At 38.4% G+C, this 27301-nt stretch overlaps 1 protein-coding gene across 5 annotated transcripts in view; it reads left to right on the plus strand.

Moving 5' to 3' along the window:
- szt2 (SZT2 subunit of KICSTOR complex) overlaps window positions 1-27301 on the plus strand; it is a 179931-nt gene that overhangs the window by 37497 nt on the left and 115133 nt on the right. For all 5 annotated transcript variants that reach the window (XM_052011099.1, XM_052011102.1, XM_052011100.1 and 2 more), the window contains exons 19-30: window positions 4232-4400; window positions 5476-5590; window positions 9712-9825; window positions 11776-11976; window positions 12328-12434; window positions 13796-13931; window positions 14968-15324; window positions 16017-16242; window positions 20790-20917; window positions 23793-24054; window positions 25024-25198; window positions 26871-26967. In XM_052011099.1, the coding sequence (XP_051867059.1) occupies window positions 4232-4400; window positions 5476-5590; window positions 9712-9825; window positions 11776-11976; window positions 12328-12434; window positions 13796-13931; window positions 14968-15324; window positions 16017-16242; window positions 20790-20917; window positions 23793-24054; window positions 25024-25198; window positions 26871-26967 (2087 nt within the window). The remainder of the gene's footprint in view (window positions 1-4231; window positions 4401-5475; window positions 5591-9711; window positions 9826-11775; window positions 11977-12327; window positions 12435-13795; window positions 13932-14967; window positions 15325-16016; window positions 16243-20789; window positions 20918-23792; window positions 24055-25023; window positions 25199-26870; window positions 26968-27301) is intronic.

Here is a 27301-nt window from a genome sequence, read left to right on the forward strand (position 1 = left end):
CAGGTGAAAGTAAGCTGCCATTTTGAATTGTTGCAGTCCTTGTGACAAAAGTACTCCACAGTGTTGTTAGGGAAGGAATTCCAGAATAAAGAAACAGTGATTTATAATTTTAAGTCATAATTGTGTGTGGCATGGAAGAGAAATTGGAGGTCTTGGCATTTCAATGTGGCTGATGGTGTTCAACGTATTGAGTTGTTGGAGCTGCTTTCAATTAGGCTAATAGAAAAGTACTTCATTGAGCTCCTGACTTGTGCCTTGCAGATGGTGAAAAGGCTTCAGGGTGTGAGTCAGTCTCTGCAGCACACCGAGCCTCTGACTTGCATTTTTAACCACAGTATTTAATGCAGCTGGGCCAGTTGAGGTTCTGCTCATTGGTGAGCCTCAGGATGTTGATAGTGTGGAACATGGCAATGGTAATGCTATTGAATGTCAAGAGTTGGTGATTAGACTCTTTCATGTCAGAGCTGGTGATTGCTTGGCACTTTGGTGCAAATGTGTGGTCCTAACAAAACTCAAAGTGAGAATTGGTGAACAGGTGTTTAGTCAGTAAGTGTTGTTTTATAGCACTGCTAATTTTGTGGACTGGATACACTTGGGCTATTTTCTATGTTGACAGGAAGATTCCTTGTTGTAGTTGTATTGGAATAGCTTGTGTTGTTCCAGAGCACAAGCCATTCAGCCCTACAGATGAAATTTAAAGCCTTCGTTTCCAATGCACTCAGCCATTTTTGATTTATTATGGGATGGGTCAAATTACCTGTTGAGATGGTGGGGACCTTAGGAGGCGGATCATTAATCCGGCACTATGTGCTATAAATGACTGGCAATACTTCAGCCTTGTACTTTTCACTCATGCAAAGGATTCTACTATTGTTGAGGATGCAGGTATTCGTGGATTTTCCTCCTCGGAGTCGATGTCTTTGATGTGAAGGTGGGTCATTGTTTCCATGTAGTGTGATGGTCTATTTAGACCTCACCTGGAGTGTTGTATGCAGCTCTGTGCACCATCCTTTCACAAGTTTTGGTTTTGTGGTTATTACAGTGGAGAGCAAATCAATCAGAGGAATAAACTTGGTCTCCCCCTTCACCAACCAATCTGCAACAGATTGAAAGTGAAGCCAAGTGGTTTATCTCTCTGGTTTGCTCACCACATGCTGTCAGAATGCAGACAGCTTAGTCTGTGCTGGTGCCACCAAGTTACTCTTGGCGATATGCAATAAGGTGCAATAACCTGAGTACATTCTGTTCTCTTGTTGCTCTCAGTGGTTCTTCCAGGTGATGTTCACCATGGAGAAGCTCTGATTTATCAGCCAAGTGTGAGCAGACCATGGTAATCAGCAGTAGTTATCCACAAGACAGTGTTGAGGACTCGATGTTTAAGGTGAGAGGGAGGAGGTTTAGAGGGGATCTCAGTAGTTGGTATCTGGAATGAGCTGCCAGAACAGTGGTGGAGGCAGGAACAGTAACATTTAAGAGATGTCTGGACAGCTACTTGAATGAGCAAGGTGTAGAGGGGTATGAAATTAATGCAGGATAGGCACGATGGTCAGCATAGACACAGTGGGTTAAAGGACCTGTTGCCATGCTGTACAACTCTGACTCCTGGGGCACTCCCTCCTGACTGTATCCAGTGCACTGCTGCTTCTGTGGACCCACCTTGCCAATGGAACAGAATGTATCTTGGGATTGTGATACAGGATTCAAAGATGTTGGCTGAAGGATATGATTCTATGAATGTGACAGTGGCAGACTGTTGCTAATTTGTGGGATAGTTCTTCCAATTTTAATATGACCCCAGATATATGTAAGAGGGTTTTTGCAGGGTTGCTTGAGGAAGGTGTGCCCAAATGCAGTGCCTCATTCATAGAATAAAAGTTGGCCTTTTATAGCTTCAAACAATTCCATCAAAGAAATACTCTGATTTGTGACACAACCCCATGTATCACTGCACCATGATTATCAAAACTTTAACAACAATCTTAGAGTTAAAATTTAACAAACCATTAGTATCAATTACCATTTGTGGAATTACGTGATATATTATTTGTCTTCTTTGCAGAAGTATTTTGTTTTTAATTTTGTTCCTGAAAGACCTAGCTATAATTTTTAGACTCTAGCCTCTGGTCCTAGAATCCAGAAACAGCCCCCTCTTATGGTAGTGAAAAACAAACCCAAAATGTTGACAGTTCCTTTACCACCAGCACCTTCCCGCCCCCTTCCCCCCCCCCCCCCCCCACACACACACACACACACACACACACACACACACAAATTGTTTAACTCACTGAGTTCCTCTAGCAGTTTGTTTTTAGCTCCAGATTCCGGCATCTGCAATCTCCTGCATCCCTCTTTCAAGATGGATTTGATTCTAACATCAGTCAAATCACTGCTAATTCTTAATTTCAGGACATAAAACACAACTTTGTGTATTCTCCTTTCAGTTCAACCCTTGGAGTCCAGGTTCCTTTTTAGTAAATCTATAGTGTAATGATCACAGTGCCAGCACTTGTGAAAGGGTGGTGCCGAGATTTGCATGCAGCACTCCCAAATGTGTTCAAGATGGGAATTGTGTACCTTTAGCATAACCTCTGTTCCCTTGCGTCTTGTCCTGGAGACAACGAGGCCAGCATTCAATTAACTTCGTGGATTATTTTAGTATATGTTTGCGTTTTAAAAATCTATGTACATGTCTCGTTGGATCTCGACTGCTTCCATTTTTTCACTGTTTAGAAAGTAAGTTCTATGCTTGTTAGTCTAAAGTGAATGATCACACATTTGCCAACTTTGAAATCAATTTGCTAGAATTTCACCCAAATCAGTACTTCTCAGTATACATATTTTTTAAAATTTAATGCTTCCATCTACACTGCCTACAATGCTACCTTTTTGGTGTCATCACTACAGTATATATGGATTCATGAAATTCTATCCCATAATTTATAAGTAAGCTCAATGATAACAGTCCTAACCCAGATGCTAGTTAAACAATGATTGCCTCCTATAAGGTTGAATACCAATCTGCTATCCCTACACTCCATCTCCTGCTGTTCAGCTAATTTCTTACCAGGACAAAAATTTGCCTCTGTACCTGTTCATGACCTGTCAAAGAGATTAGGTTAATTCCAGGTCTCATTTGTTTTATTCTTAATATATCTGACACAGCTTGGTGGCCTGCTAGGTTAGACTCAGTTGAGAGTCAATCACATTTCTGTGGGTCTGGAGTCGCACGTAGGTCTGATTGGTAAGGATGACAAATTTCCTTCCCTAAAGGACATGAGACAATGGGTTTTGACAATAATGTGGAGGTTTCTTGGTTTTCATTTCAGATTCTGTTTCTTTTATTCCAGAATATTTAATTAAAATAATTTCCTTGGCTGCAGTAGTATGATTTAGTCTTGATTCTTGGCATTTTTAGTCCAGGCATCTGGAATATTAGTCTGGTAATAAATGAAATTGGGGGCCTGATTTAAACCTTACATTTGATAGTGGGGGTTTCCATTAAAAGAAAGGTGGGAACTGCTGGCTTCAGAAAATTAGTGCCTTTTATAGAGTCCTTGTGGGCTAGGAAAAGAAGGTAGCATCTCCCCTACACATCCATCAAGAAATGGTTCAACCTTCAATGAGCTGTTCACTGCTGCTCTCAAAGTCGAGTTTATTGTCGTATGCAGAAATACATGTATGCACAGGTACAGTGAAAAACTTGCTTATAGCAGCATCACAGGCATGTAGCATTAGGGACACAACATTCACAAGAAAAAATATAAATTAAATAAATTATACAAGAAAGAACATAATTAGAACAAAAAAGACAAAGTCCATTATAGTGCAAAGTAGTCACATTCCTCATCATAATCAATCATCCGTGTCTTGTACAAGCCCCCCTTCCCCTCACCACTATTAAGCCCTGATCTTTCATTTGCTAATTACACTTTTCTTCCCATTGGATCCAGGAGTTAAGGTTCACATGTCACTTTATTGATATGATTGTGTATGATGCAGAAAGTAAACAGATTGTCTTTTGTAAAGATAATAGGTGGACAACTGGTCAGTACAACTGACCACAAGTCTGGTCTGGAATTAGCTAAAGAAGTTGATCATTTTTAATATATTTGTTTCTTTTTCCCCCAGAAATCAAATTCCATTTGCTTTTTTTTCCCAAAATAGCTTGCTAAATTCTTTGCTGACAGGAGATACAAAAGCAACTTCTGATGTGCCTCCAATTCTCTCATAGTTTTTCCACAGATGACGATAATGACACAGAGGTTGAGGCAATTGAACTTGACACAGAGTTAAATTTGGTGACTGAATGCTGGGTGGAACCTCAGAGTGGCTACGTGGTCACTTCTGCCGATAGCCGGAAGTACTTAAATGGATTGTCTTACTTAGATGTTCCAAAAGCGGTAAGTCACTTGGGAAGTAACTTTAACTTAGTCTGCCTGATCAGCAGCCCATCTGCCATCCTACATGTTCACCTTCTCCTTTGGCTGCTATATACCAACTACAGAATGTCTGGCTATTCCAAAACCTGTGTACTCTACCACCGAGAAGGAAAAGGGCAGCTTGCACAAGGGTTGACCACCATTTCAGATTTCCCATTGGGTTGTGCGCCACCCTGATATGGAAGTATTCCTTCATTGTTGCCCATTCAAAAACTGCCTATCCAAAAACACTGGGAGCACTTTCACCTGAAAGGCTGCAGTAATTGAATAAGGCAGCTTATCACCACCACCTTAAGGTTTGTCAGGAATGGGCAATAAATGTTGCCCTTGCCAGTGACATCCACTTCTTGTATATATTTCTGTAATTGCAGAGTAGAAATCTGCCTGCAGAGAAACATTGATCATAGATGGCGATATGAACATAAGAAATTGAAGCAGGAATAGTCTACTTTCCTGCCCAGCCTTATGTCCCCTAATCATTTAGCTATGTTACTTAACAAAAAAACTAGAAGTTAGTCCGGAGGGGAAGTATATATGGGGGAAGGAAAATTACCATATGAAATTAATAACAAAATACTATGAGCGCTAGATGTTGCAAATGCATATTGTGCATGCCATACATTTTTTTGTGACACAGTTATGTCCTCCTTTGGCATTACTGAACATTTCTTTTTTAAGATTGACAGGATCCCAGGCTTGCTGTGTTAAAAGCAGTTTTAATACATTGAACAAATTGCTGGAGAAACTCAGCGGGTCAGGAAGCATCTGTGGAGGGAAATAGGCAGTCGACATTTTGGGTCTCGATTTTCCATTTCCCTCCACAGATGCTGCCTGACCCACTGAGTTCCTCCACTAGGTGTTTTTTTTTGCTCCAGATTCCAGCATCTGCAGTCTCTTTGTTTCAATTTTAGTGCATTGAACCCTGAGTCTACTGTAGTATGTACTTGCTCTGAAGCATTTGTGTTTTATGTTAATGATATTTTGCAGGGGCTTAATGGTGTATAATATTTTAATAAATATAACTTTTTCTTGTTAGATTTACCCACAAGACCATGCATGTGTATCATCCTTGTTGACTTTTGAACATCTAAGTCAACTTTGTCAGAATAAAGAATACATCTTGCCAATGTGGGGGTCAAGGAACACAGAAGGTAGGGATCAAAGCACGTAGAAACTAGCAAGTTCTTACACTTTAGAAACAATGAGTGTAGTAAACTATTGAAGAATGGCTTTACCAAACAATGAAGGATTATTCTGTGATCTATAAACTATATCCACTCATAATTGGAAGCATTAATACCCTGGAGCACTGATCCAATCTACAACCATGCTGCCTTTGTATTTAATTACTAATATTAGTGAGGTAATTCCTGGCTGATGTCCCTCTGCAGTATAGTCCTGAATCTGTGCTTAGTTAATGTATGCATCCCTCCACAAATCTGAACTCCGTTAAAATATGTGGATTTTAACTATAAATATAAATATTGTCATTATTGTCATATTTGATTTAAAAATTCTCATGCTAGTTTTCAAATCCCTGCATGATTATCTGACTCCTTATCTTTCTAATATCCTCTAGCCTTCCATCCCTTTAAGACTTTTATGCTCCAATTCTGAAAGCTTAGTTTATGCTGTCCTATTTGTGCTGCATCCTTGGCCATGACTGATTGCTTAGGCCCTAAGCTTCGGAATTCTCTTTCTAAATTTCTCTCCCTCTCTATTGCCATTTTCTTCCCCCAAGGTGCTCCTTAAAACCAACCTCCTCTTATATCTCTTTATGCTGGTATTAATTGATAATTATTCCATTATTCTTGTGGAATATCTTGGAACTTTCTTACTGTGTTAAAGGTGATGTATGAGTGCAATCTTGTAACTGTATTGATATGAGTTTTGAATTTTAATGTTTCAGTTAATAAGACTTGTTATTAGAATGTCCCTAGAATCTTCTGATTAACCCCATTTCTCTTCCCTTGTGGGAAATTCTTTGGGCTTGCAAACTGAATATTGATGCTAGAGAATGGAACACTTTTAGGTGAGCTGTTGTCATCCTGCTCTCCAGGGTCAGCTATAGTGTTGTTTGGGGCAGAGTAAATTTCCATCTACTTGGTCAATAGTGCATCTTAACTGCATCCTGAAAAGAATGCACTATTGCTGTAAGGAATGAGTTAGTCAGGTTGAACTTCAGTCCATTAGATATTACACTACTATTGATTTCCTTTTATGTTGTAGCAATGTTAATCTTTAGCCTTTACCCGTTATGCGAAAATGTTTGTATCAATTTAAAATGCCACCAAGCTATTGATTTAGATTCATCTTTGCAGCACTGATCAGTTGCAGGTAGTATTAAATAGTCTTTCTTAAAGATTGCCATTGATTCCTGATATCATTCTTTATAATTGAGATTTCCTACAAGCAGGACATTGGCTAATTTGGAATGTACTGAATGAAAGGCAGACTTGGATTTAGGGTTTTCACTTGACAATACAGAATTTTTATAGAACAAGTTTGAAACTATTGATGAGTAGTAGTTGAATCCCAGTCTACAGAGAAAAAAGAACTATTGAATAAGGAAAACAAAAGCTATTAAAGAGAGTCAAGTGATCAAATTTTCTATATATGGTGTTGTATTTTAACTTTTTAGAACTATTTAATATGGAATTGTGTTGATCATCATGTATAAGGAATGTTTAGAAGCTGGCTGTTCACGTGGCTAAGATGTTAAGCTTGGAAATCCAACACATTTGATTCCCTAAACATCAGCATTAGGCCTGAAAATAAAATACTGCAGATAGTGGAAATCTGAAATAAAACAGAAAATTCTGGGAATACTTAGTTCAGGCAGCAATTGTGGAGAGAGAAATAAGGTCTGGTGTAAGTATTTCATTTTAAGTACTGTTGCATAAGCTCTATGCTTAATAAACCATGTCACCTAACTATTTTGATCACATTGCTTGGAGTTATTTGAAGCATTATGTGTTAGCCACATTTGGGATCAGTTAAGAGATGGCTTAGGCATGTTTCTTGCAAGAACTTTGCAGGTAAAAACATGGAGAGGCATACAACATCAGTATGAACATAGTTTTTACTCCACGTGAAAGGAAAGAGCTTGATAATTCATAGTATCGCCTAGATATCCCTAATTTTTCACTAAGAAATACTTGGGTTAAATAGATGTTATTCTTTATAGGATTCATTTGCATTACCTGCGCTTTCACAATTATGTCAGTAGTTTTATTGAAAAGTATTCTTCTTGACTTCTTGTTTCTAACTTCCTAATCTTAATCCTATCTATTCACTTGAATCTTTCACCATAATAAATAACTGCTCTGAATGAGCTTTGAAGTTATTATTGGCATTTTCTCTCACATTCTGAATAAAGCTTCCCACTTCATTACATCTAAAATATTTTAAGTCCCTATCTTTTATTTGAACTCAACTTAATGGCAGTCAAAAAAAAATTGCTCTTTAACTGTACTGGAGGGATCAAGTAAAGCTTTCATTAGCAGGAATATGCTGGTTTCAAGCTGCTATCGGATATGTGCAGGCAGGACCAATCGTTTCAGTGGAAGAAGAGCCAGTCAGTAGAGTCTGAGGAAGTATGAACACAGGACTGAAGCCTGCTAATTCATTTTTAGTTCCAAAGGGGCTCATAAATATCTCGGCTTCCATAGAGATGTATACAAATTTTGAAGTAGCATTAAGCCATGTGTTAATTGTAATGACAGTATGTGTCCATTGTTCACGATTTTTAAGAGGGTTTTGTTGTTTTGTATTTCCATTATACACAGTTCCTCCTGGAAATGCTGTATTTGGTAGTTGGTTTATTATTGTCCCCTATACTAAAATACAGTGGAAAAACCTTTTTTTGCATGCCATCCATACAGATCATCCCAAACATAAGTACATCGAGGTTGTACAAAGGGAAAACAATAACAAAGCAGAGTATAGAGTTACAGTTACAGAGAAAGTGCAGTACAGGTAGACAAATAAGGTGCAAGGGCCATGATGAGGTAGACTGAGAGATAAAGAGCTCATATTTATCATATACAAGAGGTCCATTCAGGAGTCTTATAACAGCAGGATAGAAGCTATCCTTGAGCCTGGTGATGCATGTTTTCAACCTTTTATGTCTTCTGCCTGATGGAAGTGGGGAGAAGAGAGAATGACCAGGGTGTGAAGGGTCTTTGATTATGTTGGCTGCTTTCCCGAGGCAATGGGAAGTGTAGACAGAGTCAAAGGAGGGGAGGCTGGTTTTCATAGAATAGAACAGCACAGCACAGGAACAGGCCCTTTGGCCCACAATGTTGTGCTGAACTAATTAAAGTGGTAATTAATTGTCTAACTAAACTAATCCCTTCTGCCTACACAATGTCCATATCCTTCCATTCTCTGTGCATTCGTGTGCCTATCTAAGAGCCTCTTAAATGCCTATATCATATTTGCCTCCACTACCACCCCGGGCAGCACATTCCAGGCACCCATGACACTCTGTATAAAAACTTGCCCCACACATCTCCTTTTGAATGCCCCCTATCACCATGCCCTCGAGTATTAGACATTTTGACTCTGGGAACACCTGTTTACCCAATCTATGCCTCTCATAATCTTATTAATCTCTATTGAGTCTCCCTCAGCCTCCGCTGTTCCAGAGATAGCTTTCTGCAATTTTGCTAGGTTTTAATTGAACACTGAGTTCAGACTCACGGGCCAGTGGATAGTAGTTAGGAGTGAAGATAATCTTTTTTTCAATCCCTAGCTTTAGAGTATTTTCTGTAATGCCCCAACTCCTTTCCAGCCTTTATCAATCGAGCCAGGATAGAAATTGTGGCTTGTGTGGCTTGTGTGACTTGGTGCTACCTTATTGACTAAGCCATTGTTTGTATTTTCTGCATGGCTTGCTTGATTCTGCAGATCAAGAGAATCTGAACTTTTCAATATCCTAACAAATTGATTGTTGCTTAATTGCTTTATGTTCCCTCCAGCTGCCTATTATTCTCTCATTCACTACATAACCTTTGACTCCATTGCATTTTAATTATTCCCATTATTCTGCTTCAGGGATTGTGCATTAGTTTCCTTGGATATTTTCCTTTATTCAAATAATAAGCTTTTTGATAAGCTTGCTTTTAATCAAAAGTAACATCTATATTGGTCTGAGAATGCTACATACGCTATACTCTGTCTTCTTTCACTCAATAACCAACTCCACGAACCCTCTCTCCACTCCACAGTCCATCTTGAATGACTACCCTTTTCTTGTTTTGTAAAACAGGTGACAATGATGGAGAGAATGATTTCATCCGAACAATACCATTTCAGTTTGATCTGATGAAGCTTTTGCCAAAATGCCAACAAATAGAGTTACTTTTTCACACCTTAACTCAAGGTAAGGTATCAATGTCATGCTTTTCTGGAAATGGGACACCCATATGGCCTACATTCAATGAAGATGCACCTGTAGTGCCATCGTGTTATGTGGTTCCACTTGTGCTACAGGTGCACACCATTGCAACATCACTTGTCTGTTACTTTGAGGTTATAGATAATGTAGAGACATGGGTCAGAAAATGAATTTTTTTCTGTCCATAGAATGTAGAAAATTATCTTTAATTGAAATTCATTTCCATGTACTCATTTGTTATTTTAAAGTCTATGAATAGCACTGTTGGAAAGTGTTATTTGTTAAAGCTTGCACCATAAAGTTGCAAGGCAGTGACCATCACCAACAACAGAGAATGCCACCACCTTCATTGGTATCCACGGGTCACCATTGACCAGAAACAGCCATGTAAATGCCCTAGTTATAAGAATAGGTCAGAAGCTGAGCATACGTCAGAGAAGGGCTGAATGTCTGACACCCCAATGCCTTTTTACCATCTGCTAGGCAGAAATTAGGAGTGTGATGGAAACTCTTCAATAGCCATCAATTCTCAAGAAGCTTGAGCATCAGAGGCTGGGGGGGGCGGGGGGGTGACCTGATAGAAGTATAGATAAGGTGGATAGTCACTTTCTCAGGGTGGAAATGTCAAATACTAGAGGGCATTGCTTTAAGATAAGAGGGAGAAAGTTTAAAGGAGTTTGTTCACACAGAGTGGTAGGTGCCTGGAACACACTGCTAGGAGTATTGTTGGAGAAAGATGTGATAGCACCATGAACAGGCAGTGAATGGAGGGATATGGACCATGTGCAGGCAGATGGGATTAGTTCATGTTGGTGTAATGTTCAGCACGGACATCATGGGATGAAAGGCCTGTTCCTGTGCTGTACTGTTTTATGTTCTAAGGATAAAGCAGCTCACTTGATTGGCAGCCCAGCAAACTTATTACTACACTCTGCAATTGGACTCTGCATGGAGTTAAATATTGGAGCATTTCCTTGCTGGAATTGCCTGTCTCTAAGCCAGGGAATTTGCTTGTTAGACGTGATGCAGGATCTGCAAGCCTGTTCACTTGACTGGACATTTTGCAGTTGAGAGGAGGCAAGGCAAGAACAAGATGATGTGAATTTTTAAAAAATTATTTGTTTGTAGTAATTTTTTTAATGATTTCAGAGTTTTGTGATTTTATTTTTAAAGTTTATATTGATTATGTTGTTCAAATTTTAATATTTCTAAATGCTTATGAGCCTTGGGGACCACAGAAATGTTGAAAAAGAAGTAGACAACCTTGAAACATCTCTTCTTTTCCTTACAATGTAGATGGAGACCATATAACCCATTAAGTCTATGCTGGCTCTCAGAGTAATCCCATCAGTCACATCCCCCAACTTGCCCATTTGTAGCCTGTCCTCTCTCTCATGCCCATTAACTCCACTCTGATTCTTCTACCACCCAACTACTCCTGGGTTAATTTACAGTGGCCAATTAATATACCAACCAGCATGTTATTGGCATGTCGGGGGAAATCGGAGCATGGTCACAGAAAGAACATGCAAACTCCCCATACAGACAGGGCTAAAGTTTAGGATCGAACCCAGGTCACTGGACCTGAGAGGCAGCAGCATTACCAGATGCATCGCTGGACCTGTGCATAATGACAAAGCTGGCAGCATTGTTTTGCCATGTGTCAAAGCTGCTTCCTGTTTTGTGGGTTGGACTTATTCTGAGAAGTCCCATGTGGCCAATGACATCACACAAGATCCTGGCGCCACTCGGCCCCACACCAGTCAGGTCCAGGAGACTTGTATTCACTGGCCATAGTTTCCTTCTCATAGACTCTTTGCAAATATGACACGATATGTCTGCGTGATGCTGCCATAAACTATTCCTGAAATCTATTTGAAGATTAGGTTCTTGTGTGTGTTTGGAGCTAATTATCTGTTGTCCCTTTTCTTTCAGGGGAGGATGATGGAAGTACAAAGGAAACAGCTTCTTTGCCCAATGAGATTCTGTTGAATCTTTTCCATAGTTGTTTGCAAGAGACTCTCAGTGACCGGGAATTGCCATTGGCTGACTCTGATCATGCAACTTTTATGCAGCAAATTGTGCAGCGGGATCGAAATGGTCATTCCATTCCTTTCACTCTACCAGCTGTAAAAGGTAAAATAATGTAGATGGTCCTACACTTGCCTGTGTTAATCTCTGCTCTTAATAAACCACAAGATTTGACATTTATTTTTTCCATATTAGTTCAGGATCTAATGGTGTTTCAAAGACTGTTGTTCTTGTTTACTCTGTGTCTCATCATCTTTTAAGACATGAAGAGCTAGTTCAAGGAAAAGGATTCTGCTTCTATTGAAGTTCCTATCAATCCCAACTAAAAACAAATGAATAGGTTTCTGTCAATTGAGATCGGTGTTTTCAGGGCATTAAACAAGATTTATAAAGATATTCCAATCAGAATAAGATCCTTGCAGCATGATTCATTGTTATATCCTGTTTCTTTTGTAGAAGAACCACTGAAAGTGTCCAAAATGTTGGAGAGGCAAGACACCATGATGTCATTGCATGCCCTAGGGAGTAACAAAGAGGTCATGGGCTCAACCAGCACCTTACAGGTGAGTGCGGGAAGTCTGCAGAGATATAATGTCATGTGACATTCGTTGGATTGCTAACCCCATCCAAAATCTTTTCAATATTATTTGTGGAACCTAACTGGAATAAGAATACTGCTTAACATAAACCATAGTGAAATTTCAGCACTTCAAGGTTTTGATAGTGTTGAAAATTTAGAATTTCTCCTTTAATCTCTGTCAATTCCAATGAGGGTGGCATCAAAATGTTTCAAATCTGACAAACTTCCTTCTAACTATGTAATAGATGGTGATGGTGAATGAACTTGGTATTTGAAGAATGGTAATAATCCTTGGGTTGAGGCTGGGCTATTACACTTGACTTCCATTGGCAGCAAAGTGGATAAATATCACATTCTTGGCACTTCATTAATATTCGCCTTGCTGGTATGCTGGTTTCGTGTTTGAGCAGTCAAGATAATGTTCTAAGGTTTGCATTGGGGGAAAAAGTGATATTGCTATGTTTCAACTACTAACAAACCATTATTTTGTTCAAAGCTGCTTCCAGTGATAATCTGTTGCACTTGGTAAAACTTCCATATTTCTGAAAAACTTTAATGACTCGTACCATGTGCAAGTTGAGTTTGAGAACAGCTTTTTCTTTTGTCCTATTCCCTTGTGATGGATTTGGACTCTGAGCTAATATTTAATATTGTGAGGGGTTGTTTGCAGTGAACTTAGTCACTCATGATATGCTCAGAACAAATGATGAATGGATTCTCTCATGTGATCATGTCCAAGGATTTAGTGTATAAATTTAATTTGTTGCCAGTGGTAATAAAAATATATTATTTATACAGCCTTACTGAAGTTAGGTTCTGTTTTATTATGATTACATATTCCTGCCTGCAGGTAATGTGCAATTGTTTTAATAGTACTAATTCAAGATTGATCCCTCGTGTTACAATATCTTGGCGCAATATGCATTCCCTAAACTTTTAAAATACTGCTGTATTATATCAAAATAGTAATCTTGCAGTTTGAAAGGAGAGCTTGTTTTGTTTGCAAATTATGTTTCTGCTTTGTATTATTAAGTATAATTATGGTGATCTCAAGGATGAGCCAGTGGGAATAGCTGATGATATGTTCGTCAAACATTTGCTGTCATGGGAAGTATGTAGAATATGGGATACTCTGCTGGAGAAACATAATGACAAATTATCTTCTCGAGACATTAAGAAAAGACAATAAATGCTGGCCTTGCTAATGATTATACTTCCTGTAAATGAACAAAATATGCTGGCAATTCCTGTGATGGAAGACAGCTTCAGAATGTTTACTCCAGAATGAAATGTTTGAAATTGTCTTACTTAATTCTTTGTAATAAATATGCTTCTCTCGATTAGAGTGTTGGAAATGCTGATATGACTGAAGACAATGTAATTCCAGTTGAAAGTGAGAGCATTCCTCAGTGGAGATGTTACACCAGATTTGTGAATTCGCAGCAAATTCTGCTCACCTTTTTGCCAGCCACCTTTGCTGGTAAGTTTTACCAATGTATTCTTATTCTTGGGCCCAAGAGTTGTTTGAAGAGGGAAATTAGCCTCCACTCTCTTATTAGAAGAATTCATTTCATGTGTTCCATTCCCTCAGTTACACATAATGGGTTTTGAGGCTATAGTTCCTCTGTGGTATGTTAGAAGGTTCACTGTAAAAGATGGTAGAGTGATTTTTGATGGTCTTTGTTTCAAACCATTATATTTTTAACTAAAAGAAAGTAAATGTTACCTGTTGAAAGTATTTCATACAAATATCCTGTTCCCTAAGTGAAAGCTGCATATAAGGAGGAGCAATATTGTGACAGATCCTGGGAGCAAGTCAGTTTTCTGCTCTATGGTAATGAAGTAAGGTGACCTGTGAGAGGCATCTGAGGAGTTGCACAAAATAACTTGTGTGAAAAGTTTAAGAAGATACAACCTTTATTTAAAAACCCTGCCCATTAAATCTAACGTAAGTGCAGTTGATAGGAGTTTTTTGTTCAGATTCTGCCTGCAGCCTAACCTACTGTTCTGCTGCAGGTGGACCTTTACCTGGAGCCATTGTGTTCTGTCAGGAGTATCATTCTTTGTTGGCATATTTGTAGCACTATTGTCAGAGATGAACACAGCAGACTGGTTTCTTCATGCAAGACATTATGGCTAACCACCTTGCTAAAACATTGTCAGGACTCTTCCCTGAATATTAATAAGCAGGTGTGCATATCTGGAAACTATGATGATAAAGTGAACCAAAACAATAATTTAAGAAGGTTAGAAATAAAAATACCTCTCATGTATAATTTGCTCAAAAAATGAAAATTGTAAAGTTCTAACCATCTAAAAATGAAATTCAATCAGTTCAGTCACAAGCACAGTTGTTCGTCTTTTCCTGGCATAAGTACCTCTATTAACCCTGCAATTGAAAATAATACTTATTAAATAATTTAATCACTAACTGGCGATGTAATAAGAGAGTTAATATTTGTCATGACACGTTTTCTTTAAATAGTTTCTTTCTGTGTTCTCCTTTTTCTATTAAGATATGCAGCAACTAATGGCCCCTGAGATTGATGAGAGTACAAAAATTGCTGGAGTAGGAAATGAAGAATTGCTACAAGTTGAAATGAAGGAGTCAGCTTTGAGTGAGCACTTGAGAGGACTTAGTGCGACCTCAGCAATAAAGAAACCTGAAGTGGGTAGTATTGGAGGACTTGACAGTGAAGCTGACCAAGTAGCCATGAGTATTTCAAAGAATAATAGCATCAAGATAGACTCTATGCCCCCAGGACAAGAAAACCAGTCTGCTCAGCCTACATCACACCCTTCTCCAGTCTCAGCAACAAGCAATGAAATGTCATTATTTGATTTGGAAAAGGAGAAAGTACAGCCTGATACAGGTAAGGGATGTTCTCTGCCATGATAGTTGCCATATTTGCATGGAAAAGGTACTATGAATCCACTGGTAGCACTCTTTATCTGAGTCTGAAAGCTGTGGGTTCAAGTTTAATTTGAATCTTCTTGGAGCCTTGAGCTGTGAGATTTAGGGTCATTTTCTCCAGCAATACTGAGCGAATGGTGCAGCTTGGAAAATGCCACCTTTCTTTTGGGTGAAACAATGCCCATCTGGACGCAAAAGATCCCAATGAATTAGGAGGTGTTGCCATTCACCTGGCCAATGCTTACTCCTCAGCTTTTAAAGAAAAAACAGATTACCTAGTTTTTAGTCACATGGTTGTTTTGGGAATTTGTGCAGAAGACAGCTACCCTATTTACTGGATTACAACAGTGGCTCCCTTTAAAGCACTTTGAAATGTGAGGAAGTCACCCAAATTGCTATATAAATGCAAATTTGCCTTGTTTTCTTTAGGAATCCATCAAAATATTCTGGATTTTGTCCTTTGGATTTAGGAGTCTAACAATGGATGATGTTATCAACTTCTTAGCATCCTTTAGGTGTGCTGCTGCAGCCATTCAGATAACTATGGACCAGTTAGTATATGCTTTGCCAGGTAGTCAGTATTTTTTTTAAATTCTCATTTTGTTTTTGCTTAATGACCCTTTCACTACCAACCCCCATCACCCTCCTCAGATACTGACTGTGCGTCTTCAGAAATGGTAAAGGAACGAGTGGAGTTCAGTTTACCTCCAAAGAAAGACTTTCACATCACATTTAGCAGACAGTCCTCTCGGATTGACTCCAGTGATCCAAACCGTCTTCGATGTCCCATCTATGTATACAACTGCTCACTAGATTCATTGAAAGAGCAACTTGTGAATTCTTGCACAGAGCGGTCAAACCGGGACATTTATATCAGGTAGGGACACTTCTTTCTCTTTCTGGTCAGAACAGATCTTGTAAGTATGCACTAATCAGAGTGTATCATGGAAACAATGGCTTGACGTTTCCACTAAGCCGATCATCTGCCCTTCTGATCTTGAGTGTGTTCCCCAGTGCAAATCTTCAACAAGATTGTAAGCAGTGGGTGACTTCCCATTGGAAATTCCACAGAAGTGCTTTGTTATTTGAGCCATGTGTTTGGACTAAATCATCTGGCAAGCATTCAAAAGCTGGGTGGCTGGGTAGTTCAGCAGTTAATGCTGCAACCTCTAGGGATATGGGTTCAATTCATTCAGTTAATTGGCTACTGCAAATTACCACTGTGTGGGTAACTGGCAAAATAAATGAGGGGAGTTCATGGATATATGAGAGAGAATAAGTTGCAAAGCTATAGAGAAACAAGGAGAGAGGTAATGGGACTGATGGGATTGCTCTGCTGGGAACTGGCATGGACCTGATGGGCTAAATGCCCTCTTGTGTAAATAAATAATTTAAACCTACTTTCTTTTGAGTACTGCAAGTAAGCATGTAACAGCAATGGAAAACATTTTAGGTTAACTCAATTAAATTAAAAACATAAATTATCTCTCTCGTAGCTGTTCCGCTCTTTTCAAAAGAGTTTTTGAACCTGTGTCAGGTCACGGCTATCCTGATGCAGGTTCAACGAACACATTCCTCAGCAATACTGTTGGGAAACTGGATTTTCACATTCCACCATAGTGTCAAGTCACAATGGAAACAACAGTGGTAATCAAACTGGGGAAGGTTAGGACTTCTGTATTTGTGCATGCTTGCACGTGAATTCTGAACTTGTGCACAGTTGAACGTGCAGATGCTGACTTTTTATTGAAACTGTGGCCAATAGTCATTTCTGAGTTTGCATTCATAATAATAAATAAATGAAAGCACTACTGTTTTAGCGAATAAAGGACACTATTAACATCGGCTGGGAACTTCTATATTAGGAGTCATTAGACAGTAGATGCTGGAATCTGGAGCAAAAATCAAACCGCTGGAGGAACCCACTGGGTTGAGCAGCATCAGTGGAGGGAAATGGATTTCCTTCCATTTCTCTCCAACTTCTATGATGGATTGAAATGACTTACAGTGAGGCATGTTTGTGATTCGATTGGCTTTGGCACTGTTTTCTTAATGCATCCTTATTCTTGTTGCAATTAGAAGAAATAGGTAGTTTGTATACAGTATATGTGTAATGGATGGGCAAATGGATAAGGAAAGACATTTGATTATTTAAGCACAATTGCATCCTGATCTGTGTTTAAGTATTTTTTATATATAGTAAATAGAACTGTTGCAGCCTCTGGTATTGAGATTTATATGAACTGATGATCCTAGTTAGTGATGTGGTCACATTTGAGGGAATTTAATGAGTATAAAGGGGTGTTTTAGTAGCAGACAATAACATTTAGTGAGGGGAGAGAAACATTCAAATGAAAAACAGAATTCGGATTTCATTGAAGCACATTTAGCTATAGAGCATTTGATTTGCTGGAGTCAATGCCAGCCTCCAGGCTTTAAAGATCTCATTCAAGATGAGAATTGGATGCAGTGAGGGCCTTGTGACAGATGATTATCTTTAGAAACAAAGTCTCCTCCATGAGTTTCTTGGAGTGTAGAAAACTACAGAATAAAAAGGAGGCATAGCCTCGTCAACCATGTCAATCTCCCAATGGAGTCGGTCTCTTGCGGGCTCTCTCTCGCGTGCAAAAGATTGTTTTACAACTCAAAAGGCAATCGCTCAATTTCTTTTATAATTAAGGAATGTGGGAATAAAAATTTCCTTGCTTTGAGTTCTACTTCTGGCACATTTTATGAACACACCAAAATGTTTTATAACCTGCATTAAGAAGCTTAATGCATACTATGCTGCTCTACAATGTTAAACCCAATAATTTATTTTGTCTTATCCTGATGTCATATTGTAATCAAATTCTTTTTTAATGAGTTTTTGTTCCTGAAAAGTTTTCAATAGCAACTTTTTTTTGTTGATAACATTAATCTGCACAATCTTTCATGGGAGTTGACAGCCTTGTTTTGTCCAGAATTTGCCAAATGTATGTATATTTCTGTACATGCTGCTACTAGATCTGCTTATTTAAAATCCCAAAAGAGTATTACGGTACATTTAATCCTACAAACAAAAACAAGGCCAATTCAGTGGCAATCCTAATGAGAGAGCAAGCATATCTTTTCAGCTGTTAGAATCATACTTGATATATACAGCTAGTGAGGAGGACCTTGGTACAGCCCCAACTACTATGGCTGCCTTCTCTGGATTTGTTAGCTGGGCTATTTGCGGCTGCTACCGGCACAGTCCTGTTTCTTTTTTGCATTATTTTCCATAAAAGAGCATGCGTGACTGAAGGATACTTTCATCACGTGGTGAAGGTGATTAACACAGCGATCAATTTGTATATGGATTGTTGCAAATGGCAAAGATAGAAAGGAATATAAGAAATGCCTAGGAAGGCTTGGTATATGACTGAAGAATGATGCAGTGGCATATACATGGATTGACAGAGTCAATGTGTTGGAGGCTTAAACCACAGAATGTTGGTGAATAAGCAAATTTTCACACTTTCTGATGTAATTTTTCTCTGCTCTTCTGCACCGTCCCCCTCCCAGGTGGAAGGTTAGTCGGAATATCTAAATCCTGGCCTCAGTGGTGAGTGTACCATTAGTTCAAAAAAAAAGTGTACCACCACTGTAGTAGTAGTAGTGCAAAATAAAAGGAATAATGAGGTAGTGTTCATGGGTTGTTCAGAAGTCTAATGGCAGAGGGGGAAGAAGCTGTTCCTGAATCGTTGAGTCTGGGTCTTCAGGCTCCTGTACCACCTCCCTAATGGTAGTAACAAGAAGAGGCCGTATCCCAGATGCTGAGGGCCCTTAATGATGGATGCTGCCTTCTTGAGACACCACCTCTTGAAGATGTCCTTGATGGTGGGGAGGATTGTGTCCTTGATGGAGCTGGCTGAGTCTGTAACCCTCTGCAGCCTCTTGCGATCCTGTGCATTGGAGGCTCCATACCAGGTGGTGATACAACCAGTCAGAATTATCTCCACCGTTCATCTATAGAAATTTGTAAGATCCTTTGGTGACATACTAAATCTCCTCAAACTCCAAATGAAATAGGGCTGCTGGGGTGCCGCCTTCGTGATTGCATCATTGTGTTGTTCCCAGGATAGATCCTCCTGAGATGTTGACGCTCAGGAACCTGAAGCTGCTCACCCTTTCCACCGCTGACCCCTAAGTGAAGACTGGTGTGTGTTCTCCTGACTTCCCCTTCCTGAAGTCCACAATCAATTCCTTGGTCTTGCTGATGCTGAGTGCATGGTTGCTGTTGCGACACCATTCAACCAGCCGATCTATCTCACTCCTGTAAGCCGCCTCGTCGCCATCTGCAATTCTATCAACAGCAGTGGTGTCATTGGTGAATTTATAAATGGTGTTTGAGCTGTGCTTAGCCACACTGTCATGAGTGTAGAGAGAGTAGAGCAGAGGGCTGAGCACACATCTTTGAGATGCGCCTGTGTCGGTAGGCAGTGAGGAGGAAATGTTATTGCCAATCAGCATTGACTGTGGTCTCCAAATAAGGAAGTCGAGGATCCAGTTGCAGACACATTTCGTGGGCGGTTACTGTTTCTGTTACTTTAGCTGGTCCTGATGTAGTGATTTGGTTCTGAGCCTGTTTAGTCTTCCTGATGCATGAATGGAACACTTGCAAAAAATGCATTGTTGTTAATTGACTTGCTGTAGGGTAGATGTAAAGTAGTTCAATAAAGCTTCCATTGTGTGTACTTTAGAAAGAAGGTCCTTCGACCACAGGTAAAAATAGAGCATTCTGTTTAAAGAACCTTTTAATATTGCTGTAATGAAAGCAATGGAGCTAGCGGTTTCATTCAAAATCACCATGCCTTTTGTGAGAAAAGTTTGTAACACAGAAGTGAATATTTTCCAATTGTTCCTGTTTTGGACGTTGTCAGTTGCAGGTACGTCTTTGTGATTTTAGTCTTGCCTGATACTTGCACTGCAAAATAGGAATTCTCACAAGCCTCTGGAGAAATTCATGTGTAGCAATTGCTTTTCCTATGTTACCCTGACTCAAGAATTTGAATCTTTTACTTCTAATGCAATCCAGCTGACTGGGCTGTTTCCTTTAGAATCCTTGTAAGCTGATCCATTATTGTTACTGATTGATAGCTCAGACTAGAATACCTTTTTTAAATAAACAAATCAATCGGTGATAAATGTGCATAGCAGTATATTTGATAACTTCAAGGATTTCCCATTTATTATAAATTGAAACAGAAGGTGCTGGAGATGCTCAATAGGTCAGGCAGCATCTGTGGAGAGAGAAACAAGAGTTAACATTTCAAGTCAATGACCTTTCATTAGAATTGATTCATTATATTGCTTTGATCATAGAATCAGTATTAAATCCGTATCATATTGGACAGTTACATAGTTTTTAATTGCTAATAATTGTTTCAACACTGGTTTAAGGTCGCTGTCACAGGAGAAGTCAGCAGGCTTATCGTTGGCGGATCCAGTATTCCAATTCCACAGGAACAAAGAGCTCGCCAACTATTGCAACTTATTGCAAGAGCACTATCATCAATGTTATGTAAAAGGTAAAAGCTGTCACTAGGGTTTACTGAGGGCGTATTGCTCCTGAATCATACCATAACTTGCATCAACATTTGAAGTGCTAGATGGCCTTGATCTTTAATGTTGCTCCTCGGTGTTCATGTATTAAAAACCAATGAATATTAACAGCCATCACAGATCAACACATGCAATGAATTCTTGAAAATTCTCTAGAATTTGTGATCTGGTGCCTATTTACTTCAGAAATATGGCAAAATCTCCCCCACCACCCCACCCTCATTAAAAGTATTATTGTTCATATTTGATAAGATAAGATATCTTTATTAGTCACATGTACATCAAAATACACAGTGAAATGCATCTTTTGTGTAGAGTGTTCTGGGGGCAGCCCACAAGTGTCGCCACATTTATGGCGCCAATATAGCATGCCCACAACTTCCTAACCTGTATGTCTTTGGAAGGCATGTAAAAATCATTTACTGGCTGCTTCAGAGAAATTAAAAACTGCTAATTGATTGAAACATTGCAAATAAGTTGTTCAAACCTTATCGGTAGTATTCCTGTTCTGTGCCCTACTTCTAAAGGAATCATTCCTTCACAGTACCTTTCATTTCGGAGAAAGAAAATGCATCATGGCAGCAGCTAAAAATGGCTTGGACGGTTTAAATCCTCACCTGTTTTAGTTAACTACTGTTTTAAACATTGCTGAATGTGCTTAATGAAATTATTTGTCAGATAGAAAAAACAAATATAAGAAGCAATTGACTTTTCCATTATGCCTGCTTCTCATTGAAATTATAAATGTACTTAATTTGCTCTCAGCATTCCCAATATTTACTTCTAAGTGTCTTAATTTTAATGATGGTCAACAAGCTACTTCATCACTTCTTCTAGCTAATTATTTAAACCAGAACTACACATTTCTCATCCATGCAGCATAATTTCATTGGATAACAGTTTTATAAGTAAGCACAACTAGTGAATGTGCTGGCAATTTTGATTAAACTAATTAGCTGGGAAAAATTTCTCTTGGTAATGTAGCATTTTGCGTGTCATTAAAATTAGATATTTATAAGTAAATATTGGCAATGGTGAAGACGGATGGAGTTATAACTTCAATAAGCACATGGAATTAAGTTACTTGCTTCATTTAAACCTACTTTTAAATTATCTCAACATTGAATTTTCACATATCCTTTATGATATATTGATCTCCAAGTTTTTTGAAAGAAACTCTCCTCATTGGTTTCAAATTTGTTTACAGTTTATCCCTTCCCCATCTCCGTATTCTCCTGTAGTCTACAACCCGCTGAGCTACCTGCCCTCTTCCAGTTTTGAATGCTTGAGCACCATGGATTTTATTGCTCCATTATTGGCAGCTCTACTTTCAGTTGCCAAGGCCTTAAGCACCATAATTCCCTCCCCAAACCTCAAAATACACCCATAACCAAAAATTTGGTGAATTGCCCAAACATTTCTTTATGTGGCTTTGAATCAAACTTGATTGCTATCTCTTCCATAAAACGACTTGTGATGTTACTAATTTGAAGGTGCCATACAAATGCGAATGTTCTTGTTTCAATTAACGAACACAGGATTTCAAGATCTGACTTAAAAAAAATTCTGTAAAATTGCATAATCCCCTGCTGCCATTTTCTCCAAGTCTAAAATTTAATTGGTTAATAACTTTCAAAATTTAGCGCCCATGAATTTCTTTCTAGAGAAATGCAAATTTCCTTGCAAGTATCTGTTAGCAGCAGTCATTAATACTGGATGCATTGTGAATTAGTGAACAACCATCTTGCTTCTAACCTGAATCCAATAGCTAAAAATCCTCTGATTTTAGATATAGGTTTAGACAGTTTTGCCAGCAGTGAGGAACTTGTAGGTTTTCTGTTCGCCCAGATTTAGATCATGTACACAGCTGCCTCCATGCCATCCTCGACTTTCTGAATCATCGTACCTTTCCCTGGCTTACATTAGCTCATAAGCGTTATCCTTTTAGTTTCTCACTCACATTTCCTCTGACCATATCATTATATCTTATCAGTAAAATTAATCTCCTCACTGCATCCCTCCCTATTTGATCCTTTTAGCTTGATTTTCTTGCGATATGTTAATGAATTGTTTTATCTCAGTTACCATCCATTTCCCTTTAGAACTTTCGTCGTAAGGGGAACGGGTGGAAGCAGAAACAATAGCAATGTTTAAGAGGCATTTAGTCAGGCACGTGAACAGGGAGAGAATGGAGGGATATGGACCACGTGCTGGGAGATGGAATTAGTTTGAGTTGGCATCATTGTCGGCATAGACATTGGCCAAAGGGCCTGTTCCTGTGCTGTACTGTTCTTGTTCTATAACTTCACTTAAAACGAAAACAGCCCACATGTCTTACCTCCTAATTTTGTTTACCTTTCTAAGGTCCTCAGCTAGGTAATGGTGTCTTGGTTCGGTGTCAATTTGTCCTTTTCCAAAATCATACTCGGCCCTTCACATCATCAAAGTTATGAATGACATTCCCTAAAGGTGGGGCCCTATCATTATGCATGTTAAAGATGCTGTGTCAATTCAAGTTGCTTTTGCTTTCACCCAATTCTTAAATGAGTTATTTATCCAACTCAACATGTATGGTGTTAGGAGTTGAATTGTTACCCTGTTTAATAAAGGATGTTTCTTGTGTTTTGGATTCAGCTGGAATTTTGGAGTAATGTTAATGGAGCTGATGAAATTCAAATAGTGATATAAATGCTACAGGATTAATTGTTTCAAAAAAAAAGAAAGATCCATTTACAAAATTTGGGTTTACTCTCTTTAATGTCCATTATATTTACCTTTGGCATAGGTAAAAATCTTTATTTTGAAAATATCTTCATTATTAAATTTTTTTTTACCTTAAAGGTGTATTTAGGAGCTTACAACAATCCTATTACATCAGCTCTCAGGATCTACTTACGGCTACAGATTATTGTGAGGAGCTGTTACAGGAAATCGATATCACCACTTTTCTGCAGACACTGTGCGGACACGTCCGATCATTTCGTGAAAGTCATGACCTGCAGCTTTGGAGTGATCGTGAATCTAATCCTACAAAGTTTGTGATTGGAGGAACTAGTGCTGAGGATGAGAGGGTGCAGAGGGGTGTTCTTGCTTCCACTTCAAGGTAAGATGTTTCTTGCTATAACATTATCACCTAGCCTTATAATTTAAGTTCAATGTATAATACCATCAAGGAGCCTACTGCTTATGTATTCCATTAGTAATAATTAAAGGTTTGTAATATCAGGATCCTTTACGATCAAACCATTTAAATTAACCAGTAACACAATAATATTACAATATAATTTATCTTCATTTATAATATCCAAACCACCTTAATTTTTTTTCTAACTTGAATTCCAGTATTTCAAGATAAATTATTGATCAAGTGTTTCAATTAATTATTGATTAGGCGACAAATGAAATTTTTCTTCCTGTATTAAGAAACTGTTTAGGCTGTGGAAAGTTTATTTTAATCCTGATTCAGCAAGAAGCCCCCAAATGTTTAATTATGATCGAGACTTATAAAAGAGAATTCATGATTTTCTTAGAACAAAAAAGGTTAGTAGGAAGTCGTATGCAGGTAGATCTGTTTCACTGCTCTGTATCCAGAAAGCATAAATTTAATGTTATCACCTAAAAACAACAGGGTAACTTGCTAGAAAAAGTAGCAGAAGGAAAATACAAAATCTTCAACCAAAGAAAAGGTAAATATTCGTAAAAGGAAAATGTTAGGGGTATTGAGAAACAGGAGGAATGGAATTAAATGGTTTCCTTTCAGAGCAGGCAGAGCACCAGTTGACTGTATGTCCTTCTACAGTGGTATAAAACAATATAGTTTTGGGAGTTCCCAAGCAAGGTTAATGATAATTGCCTTTGAAAGTGGTATGAAGAGATGGGGAATCTTTTAAAGCCAGCATATACTGGGGAAGATTACCATAATCCCACTGCTAATACTGGAAATTATCTGAATGCTTAATTCTGACTAGAGTTGTATCTAAACACAGTCAGGGAGCATCAAAGCAATAGTGATCATAATATTGTAAGATTTCAGTGTCTCGGGTCACGTGATTGTTTTCTGTTCTGCTATCAGCATAGAAGCAGAAGATTTCGGTGAACAAGATTTGAGGAGTGTACAGTCCAGTGTCACATCTCCTGTGACACAAGAAGAAACCAAAATGAAGAAGGTCTACCCAGAATTCTCCCTCTCCCTTCTTCAATCCAGCCAGCAGTGTGAGGTCTACCCCAACTTGCACAAAATCATTCGGGTAATACATTGGGAGTTAACAGCAACTTCAATAGCTTTCGAAGGCATGAATGTAAAGGGAATAAAGAAATATTTAGAATAATGAAAGAAGGGTAGGTGTGAGTGTAATCATTCTTAAGGATAGGGTGACTGCAAGAGAATCTTGGCAGCAAAAGAGAGATGGACTGGGAGTATGAAAGATTAAAGAAATGCATAGGTCATGCCTGCGGTATGAGATCATAAATGAAAGCATGATTAGGCTATTCGACCCCTCAGGCCTGCTTCTCCATTCAGTAAGGTCACGTTTGATCTTTTACCTTGGTGCCAATTTCCAGTTTGGTTCCCCTAATAACTGGAAATACAGGATGTCCCCGAATAACGAATGGGTTCCATTTTTTACAGAATCTGTAAATCGATTTTGTCTGCAAGTCGGAAAATACTCAAAATCACTCAATATGGTAACCATCCCTCCACAGTATTGTAATGAATGGCATCAAAAGCACATAAGGCTGATGAGAGAGCAATTACTAAAAGAGAGAGGAAACTCTGATAAATTCCTTATATACTCTTAAATATTTAATAATATGGGAGTTCATTCATATTTTCACATGTGGGGCATTTGTAACCCAACGTCGGCCTGTATACCAGTCACTTTACTGAACTTACTCTCTGACTGATCTTTTACAGCCCTTTGAGGCAGTGAATTTTAATGATTCACTATCCTCTTGTAAAGAAATGTCGTCTTATCTCTGTTCTTTTGATACTGGGATCCTGATTCTTGATACCCCACCACGGGAAGCATCATCCCTGCATCAAACCTTGTAATAATTTTACACATTTCAGTGAAATCACCTCTTGCTCTGTTAAATACAAGATAATATAGGCCTAATATGCTTTGCCTTACCACATTTGCCAAACTCATTGTCCCAGGAATCAATCACAAGTGTATCCTTTCTTTGGTAGGGAGACTGGATTTATATTCCAGTTGCAGTCACAGCAGGTTCATAGTTAATTGCATTAAGACATTGTTACTCAAATCTTTTTGCAGTAAAGACAACATACTATTTGCCTTCCTAATTAATTGCTGCACCTGCATGTTAACTTTTAGTGACTTGTGTACAAGTATACACAGATCTTCTGAACACCAACACCTTTCAGACTCTCATCATTTATAAAATACTCGACCTTTCTGGTTTTTTTTCTGCAGCATGCCCATTCAAATTTTCAACTCTTTGTAAAACTAACTTAAAGCTAATCTTTATTTTTACATACCATTCTCTTTTTATGTTTCTTATTAGACTTCTCACTTATTCTGCTTTCCCTTTCCTTGCTGGTCTTCCTCTGGTTGAGTTCTGAAATTTTCACAAACCTCATGCTTATTGCATTTTTGTTAGTGTTATAGACCTTTTCCTTTGAATTACAATCACCAGATATTAAAAGATTGTAGTAAGCGATCTCATTCAGCAAATATGTAGTAACTAATGGTCAGTGCTGGGCTGCAGTGACATGAGAAACATATAATTTATTAGTTTTTATCCAATTTTTTTTCTGACTTGGCTTATTTGATGGTTGTTCACACCGTACACCTAGTATTAAAATGTAGATTTAAAACTAAAAACTGGCAAAATAAATTCAGATTTTTCATTTAAATCTCTAACATGTGCCAATATCTTTTTTTAAACTTGTCTTTACAGGACAGATTCCTTGAGATTGGACGGCAACATTTCAAGACAGTGCCTTCAAACCCTTATTACTTCTTTTACTGTTCTCCCACAGCCAAGAAAGAGGCAAGTTTGTAGTGACTTGAAGCATGCATAATAATAGGGGATTGATCTGGAGATTTTGAAAAAGAAATCATGTTAAGGTCCATATTGTGTTACTAATAGAAAGATGCAGATTATCTGCACTGCAGGTCACAAGTCATATGATATGGTTACAACTATAATAATTACAATGAGACATGGAATCAATCAGTTGTGTTGTAAAGAACCAACTAGGTTCATATTGGCTGTTCTCCATGATCACAAGTTAACTGAGACTTCAGTAGAAACATTTTATTCTTACACATAGGATTAACCTCTTAAGAGAGGAGCTATTTCACTATTTTGCTTTAATTTATACTGAG

This window comes from Pristis pectinata, chromosome 3 (assembly GCF_009764475.1).
Source record: "Pristis pectinata isolate sPriPec2 chromosome 3, sPriPec2.1.pri, whole genome shotgun sequence".
NCBI lineage: Eukaryota > Metazoa > Chordata > Chondrichthyes > Rhinopristiformes > Pristidae > Pristis > Pristis pectinata.